Source organism: Dictyostelium purpureum (genome assembly GCF_000190715.1).
Source record: "Dictyostelium purpureum unplaced genomic scaffold DICPUscaffold_714, whole genome shotgun sequence".
NCBI classification, from domain to species: domain Eukaryota; phylum Evosea; class Eumycetozoa; order Dictyosteliales; family Dictyosteliaceae; genus Dictyostelium; species Dictyostelium purpureum.
The window spans coordinates 1-7,277 of NW_003520043.1; the positions used below are offsets into that span (position 1 = coordinate 1).

Consider the following 7,277-nt stretch of genomic DNA (forward strand, 5'->3'; position numbering starts at 1 on the left):
TAGTGATAATTCCACATATAATAATAAAATGCAAGTTATAATGGAATAAAAAAATCAAATAATAATATTAATAATAATAATATTAAAAATAATATTTTTTTAAATTTAAATAATAATAGTATTTTTAATAATAATATTTTTAATAATAGTATATTTAATAACAATATGAATAATGTTTTTAATAATGGTAATATAAATAATAATTATTTTAATAGTGAAAATAATAGTAATGGCTATGGCAATAATATAAATAATAATAATAATAATAATAATAATAATAATAATAATAATAATAATAATAATAATAATAATAATAATAATAAATATATAAAAAATGATTCAAAGTTAATTTATAATAATAATAAAAATGTTTATAAAACTAATAATAGTAACAGTAATAACAATATTAATATTAATAATAATAATAATAATAATAGTAATAATAATAATAATAATATAAATAATATTAATAATAAAAATAACTTTAATAATTTTAATAATGAGGTTAATGGTTGCAATAATTGTAATAATTGTAATAAATGTAAAAATAATATAAAAAATAGTGTCACTGGTGACTATCAAAAAGAGTTTAATATTATTCAACAAAATATAATTCATATAAATAAATATATATACGAAAATAATATGAATCAGTTATATAATTTATATAATAGTAATAGTTGTGGTAGCAATAGTGGCAATAGTAGTAATAGTAGTAGTAATAGTATTTGCATGAAAGAATTTTTTTTATATAATATTAATAATGAATCATCATCATCATTTTTAAACAATAATTCAATTTTAAATAGTAGTTACCCATTTAATAGTAATAAAAAATTAATATCAGTCGATTTTGATAAATTTAAAATATCATCTTTTGGTATAATACAAGATCAATGGTTGTTAGATTGTTCACAAAATACACAGCTCAGTGAATTAATAGAGATCATTAAAAAATTAGAAGATTTATCTTTAAAAAGGATAAGTTGTAAAGGTGCAGTCAAAGTCCACTCGGCCATTTATGAATTAGTATCTTTAGAATCAATTATATCTGCTTTTAGTATCTTAGAAAATGTCGACTTTTATTCTTATGAAATATTAAATCAATTAAATAGTTATTATTCTCACTATATACCTTTGTTCAATATACTATTACAATTAAAAAGGGACTCAGTACCAGATACTATTAATCATAAATATTCACCAGATCTATTAATAAAGTCATATCATAAAAACAATAACAATAATGATAATAATAATAATAATACTGTTCATTTTAAACATATAATTCAAAATGAACACTTTCATATATTAAATAATAGATACCCTAAAATATTATATAATCAACCTTCATTTCAAGAAATATATGATTGCGAAGAGTCTCTTTATAATTTAAATTTGGCCGAAGATCAATTAATGAGCTATTTAAATGAAAAGATGAATAATTACTATCACTCCAATAAAAAAAATAACGATAATAATAATTATAGTTTCAAACCAGTTAAATATCTTGGAATATTAAAAAGATATAATACATTAAACAGTTACCCAAATAAAATTCATTATTTATCATTTGATTTCCCAACAGAAAGCCTTGGTAATCTTGGTAGTAGTAGCAGTAGTTGTCCTAATGTAGAATCAGAATCAGTTTTGCCAAGATATAAGTTTGTCTATAGATCACCTTTAAACCCATCCAGATCGCTTTACCTTAGATGTATTAGAAAAGTTAATCAAATAGAACTCAAGTTAAGATTGCTTTGCTATGGAGATATTCATGCTGTCTATGGTTGTGGAAGAAATATACCAGGTTATTTATTTGTTACTTATTTCGATCAAAGAGATGCCATCTCTGCTTATAATGACTTGAAGAATTCCCCAATTGGTAAATATATGATGATCAATTACTGTTCCATGGAAATAGAAAGCCAACAAAGCATCAGTGGTGTTTCATTCCTTTCCACAGATGATAAGGCTGATAACTTTTCTCTGCACCTCTTCTTTAGCCAATTTGGTGATGTATACGAAGTTGGAAGTTCCCCAAATGATATGATGTCTAAATATGTAGATTTTTACGATTTTAGATCTACAATACAATTAATCAAATATTTTAGGGATTGCAACATAAAATGGAGTTATTTAAATAATAATAGTAACAATAGTTACAGTGGTAATAGTGGTTGCAATAGTTTAAACAATAGTAGTAATAGTATAAATTTAAATTGTAGCAACGGTAGTATAAATTTAAATAGTAGCAGCAATAGTTTAAGTAACATTGATCAATTAAAGACTGACATTGGCGGACCAAATAGCAGAATTAGCTCTCAATATGGTTACGAAATGACCCACTATTATTTTAAAACCGAGTCTCAAAGTATAATAATTTCATTAAGAGATAGTTCATTAAAATCAGATAATAGTAGCAACACAAATTTAAATCAAAGCAACAGTATAAATAGTAACAATAGTAATAATTATTTTAAAAATAATAAATTATTTTTAAATAATAGAAACTTTTTAAATCACTTTTATTTCAACTATAGTTATATAAATAACCTCAATAACAACAATATAAACAGTAATGGTTGTTACAACAATATCAACGAAAGTAGTATCAAGGCTAATTTCGAAAAACTAAATTCAATAATTAATATAATGAATAGTGAAAGTATCGAAAAGATTATAAAATCCGAATTTTTGAAGCTTTTATATTTAAAATCATATATATTTAACAGAGAAGAAACCATCTATAAAATTAAATCGTTATCATCATCACCATCGGTTTCAGGTTTCAATGGGGAGATTTTTTGTATGCTTTTCCAAGGTAAAGACTATATACTCGATTTTACCAACCAAAGCAGTAAACCATTAGAAGACAACATAAATATTCCAAATATAAACATTAATTCTAAAGATACAACATATATGATCAAAAATATTCCAAATAGATTAACACAAAGAAAATTTTTAGAAATTATTAGAGCAGAATATTTTGGTTCGATTGACTTTTTGTATTTACCAATTGATCCACATGTAAGTTTTTAAATAATTATTTTATCTTTATTTTATTTTAACTAATATTTAATATTTTTTTATTTATTTTAGTCTAAAGTAAATTATGGCTATGCTTTTGCTAATATACCAAATCATCAAGATGCCATTCAATTTTTTAAAGTATTTCATCATAAATGTTGGAAGCATTCATGGAATGATAAAATTTGTCAATTAACCTTTGCCTCTATTCAAGGAAAAGATTCTCAAATTTCAAATATATTAAATAAAAGAAGAGAGGCAATTGTGTTTATTGATAATGAAGAAGTTTATTTTAATCAGTACCACAGATAAAATAATAGATGGACATCCAGTACCTACCGATATTTGAAAAAACAAAAAACAAAAAAAAAAATAAATAATATATCTTAATCATAATCATAAATAATTTCAGCACATAAATTTCAAAAAAAAAACAATAATATACAAAATAAATATAAAATAAATATATAAAATAATCTAAATATAAATAAACAATTAATTTTTTAAATAAAAAAGAAAATAAATAATATATTAAAATTTTTTAAAGTTATTATACACATTTTATTTGTTTTGTTTTTTTTAATGTACAGAATGTAGATATCCTAAAAAGCATTTCTTCCTTAATGGTATGGTACTTTTTTATCATCATCTTCTGGTTCTGGTGTAGTTGCAGTTGTGGTTGTGGTGGTTGTGGTAGTGGATGGAGCGTCATCGGCTGGTCTTGGCTTTTTAGTTTCGCTGTAATAAATTGACTTGTATTCATCAGTTTGAATATATTTAATTAATACTTCTGGACCTCTAATGGCATTGCTATCTAAAGTTTTATTGATATCTGAATTCTTTGAGAAATCAATCTTTTCAACTTTTGGTAAGTTGCCGTATTCTGGTGGAATGAATTTTAATTTGTTGCCAGTTACATTGATGATCTTAAGTTTTGGTAATTTAGATAATTCGCTTGGTAATTCAACGATTTTATTATGACTAGCATTGATTAATTCTAATTCTAAACATCTTGATAGTTCAGCTGGTAATTCAGTCAATTCATTAAATGAGATATGTAATTCTTTTAATGTTGTAATTAAACCAATTTGTGAGGTTAATTCTGTAATGCTAAGTTTATAAAATATAATAATTAATTTTAATTTAATAAAATACATATATATATAAATTGTTATAATAATAATAATTACCTATTATAGCTAACATCTAAAAAGAATAAATGGTTAAATGAACCAAAACCTCTTGGTAAAGCTTTTAATTTATTAACACTAAGATTAATTGATTCCAAGTTTATTAATTGGGTAATCTCTTGTGGTAATTCTCTAAGGCTGTTATTGAACAAATTTAAAACGGTGAGGTTTTTTAAATTACCGATGGTTGGTGGGAGTTTCTTTAAATTGTTTTTGCTGAGATTGAGTTTTTTTAATGTTTCAATCGAACCTATATTGCTTGGTAACTCATCAATACCTTTATCGATAAGTTCTAAATCTGTTTCACCTTTATCTTTTAATTTATCAAATTCTTTGGATAAACTAGCACCCATTTTTTTTTTTCTTGAAAAATAAAAAATTTTATATGAATTAATATTTAAAATTATAATTAACGTGTTTGTTGCTTTTTTTTTTTTTTTTTTTAATCATATTAATACATACAAAGTTATATATCTTAACGAAGATAAAAAAATGATTAAAAAAAAAAAAATTTAAAAATAAATTCAAAAAATAAAAAAAAAAAATTTAAAAAAAAAAAAAAAATTTAAAAATAATTTTTTTGAGGTGGTTAAAAAAAAAAAAAAAAAAAAAAAAAAAAAAAAGGATCCTTTTATGTATAAAAAATTGATTATATTCTTTTAATGTAAGATTTTATAATTTTTATTTCTTTTTTATAAAATGTAAAGTGGGGATTTGATTGTGATTTTTCGAAGATTTTAATGTTTTATCTTCAATAAATTATGTTGAATGTTTATTGGTGATGTGAGAACAGTGATTAATCCATATCGATATGTAAAACTTGTTTATATAAATTTAAAATAATTGAGGTGTTAGTGAATTGAGTTGGGTAATAATGTTTAGTTAGCCGAACCTAAGTTTAAAATTGTACATGAGTTATTTTTTGGTTGAATTTGTTACCTGACTATTTTAACTGATTTTGGAATAAAATCACCAAAAGTTGACCTGGCATAATTAACAAACCGTAATGTTTGTACAGATGATGGGATATCGCCTATTTTAAGTGGATGATAGAAAAAATGACCGAATGTTAAAGTTTTAACGGAGGATGGTATATCACCTTGTTTAAGTGGCTGATTGAAGAATTCTCCAAATATTAGTTCTTCAACAGAGGATGGTATATCACCTTGTTTAAGTGGCTGATCGAAAAAAGTACCAAATTCTAAATTTTTAACTGATGGTGGTATATTTCCGGCACTGAGTTCACTGTTAATTGTATATTCTAAAGTTGTAACTGAAGATGGTATAATAACTGATTCCGGTGGTACCTGCATACCATCCCCCAAAACCAATGTTTCGAGTGAAGATGGTAATACTCCTTCTCCAAGTGGCTGGTTAAAAAAAGAACCAAACCCTAGGGCTTTAACTGAAGGTGGTATATCTCCTACTTTAAGTGGCTGGTTGAAATAATGAAGAAATAATAAATTTTCGATCGAGGATGGTATTACTCCTGGTGTGAGTGCACTATTGAACTTTATACCAAAAACTAAAGTTTCGACTGATGATGGTATGTCTCCTTCTTTAAGTGGCTGGTTGAATTCATTGCCTAGTCTTAGAGTTTTAACTGATAAAGGAATATCACCTGGCTTAAGTAATTTATCGAAACCACCGGTATTTAATGTTTTAATTGAAGCAGGTAAGGAGCCTTCTTTTATTTTATGATTAAAGCCATCCCCCAATGTTAAGGTATCTATTGAATCTAATAAAACATCTCTATTTAATTTCTCTATGATATTTAATGTAACATTTGTAAAATAGAATTTATTTGGGTGAGTTGTGTATTCTTCTATAGTATTGAATGTATGATTTTTATAAATAAATAATTTTAAATGATTTGATATTTCTTTTCTTAAAATTACATTTCTCCAAACTGAAAAAAATAATCGATCCATTAGTTCGATATATTTATTATAGCAGTATTTATATTATTTTTAAACTAACTTTTTTTTTTTTTAAAATAATTTTAAAAAATTTTATGTTTTTTTTTTAAAATTAATTAATTTTTTTTAAAATTATCAAAAACTAAATATCTTTTATTTTATTAATTTTTATTAAATTTTCTTATTTTTTTGAATAGTTTTTGTGAAAACAAGAAATATGTTTGATTCTAAATAATTGTGGCTTTGGTTTTAAATTCTCTATAAAAAGACGGAGTATTGGGTTTGATATAATTAATTTTATTTATTGTTGATGGGATTTGTTTGAAATCTTCAGATATGGTTAATTCGGATAATGATGCAGGAATTGAGCCTTGATAAAGTTTTTTTGTAAAACTAGGTCCCAAATTTAAAACTTTAACCGATTGAGGAATAGATTCATAGGGTATCAGATGATGATTAAAGCTATTACCAACATCCAGTTCTTCGACAGAGTTTGGAATTACATCCTTTGTTAATATGCTATTATAATTTTTTGGAAGTTTTAGGTATTTTACAGAATTAGGAATTATATCTTTGGTCAATATTTTAATAAAGTTTGAAATATCCAATATTGTGACGCTAGATGGAATAACACCAGGTGCTATATGATATGACCCTATTGTAAGAGATGTGATGGTATCAGGCAAATCACCAATTTCCAATCTTTGATAATAACCACCATAATTTAGCTTTTTTACACTCGAGGGTATGCAGTTTTTTATACTTTGATTAAAGTTGAAGCCCATACCGAGAGTTAAGTCAGTGACACTTGATGGTATTATTCCGAATAGGGGTTCATTGTATGAATGCAAATCTAAAATGGTTACTGATTGAGGTATAACATTTCGATCAATTGTTTTGGGGTAGGATAAAATTAATGTATGAACTGATAATGGAATAAAACCAATCTCCATTCTTTTAGAAAAAAAACCTTCAAATTTTAATGATTTTACAGAGTTTGATATTTGATATTTATATTCCTTTGGACTCCCAGTAAATGTTGAATAGGTTAAGTTTGTTATATAATCTTTAATTTCATTATATCCATCTATATTGTTATTACAGTTATCTATAGTATAATTAAAATATTGGTTGTACA

The 7,277-nt window shown here is 24.0% G+C and overlaps 3 protein-coding genes across 3 annotated transcripts; 1 reads left to right on the forward strand and 2 right to left on the reverse strand.

The window, feature by feature from the left end:
• Positions 1 to 2,913: 2,913 nt before the first annotated feature.
• On the forward strand, positions 2,914 to 3,276 carry DICPUDRAFT_24773 (uncharacterized protein; the record flags this gene model as incomplete). Its single annotated transcript, XM_003295017.1, has 2 exons — positions 2,914 to 3,030; positions 3,103 to 3,276. Coding segments are annotated over 2 exons (291 nt in total), but the record flags the coding sequence as incomplete, so codon positions are not given.
• Positions 3,277 to 3,650: 374 nt separating this feature from the next.
• On the reverse strand, positions 3,651 to 4,573 carry DICPUDRAFT_160203 (uncharacterized protein; the record flags this gene model as incomplete). Its single annotated transcript, XM_003295018.1, has 2 exons — positions 3,651 to 4,140; positions 4,221 to 4,573. The coding sequence occupies 2 exons, from the start codon at positions 4,571 to 4,573 to the stop codon at positions 3,651 to 3,653; spliced, it is 843 nt and encodes a 280-aa protein (XP_003295066.1).
• Positions 4,574 to 5,218: 645 nt separating this feature from the next.
• Positions 5,219 to 7,017, reverse strand: DICPUDRAFT_7927 (uncharacterized protein; the record flags this gene model as incomplete). The annotated part of the gene is made up of 2 exons (XM_003295019.1): positions 5,219 to 6,122; positions 6,410 to 7,017. Coding segments are annotated over 2 exons (1,512 nt in total), but the record flags the coding sequence as incomplete, so codon positions are not given.
• Positions 7,018 to 7,277: the final 260 nt, after the last annotated feature.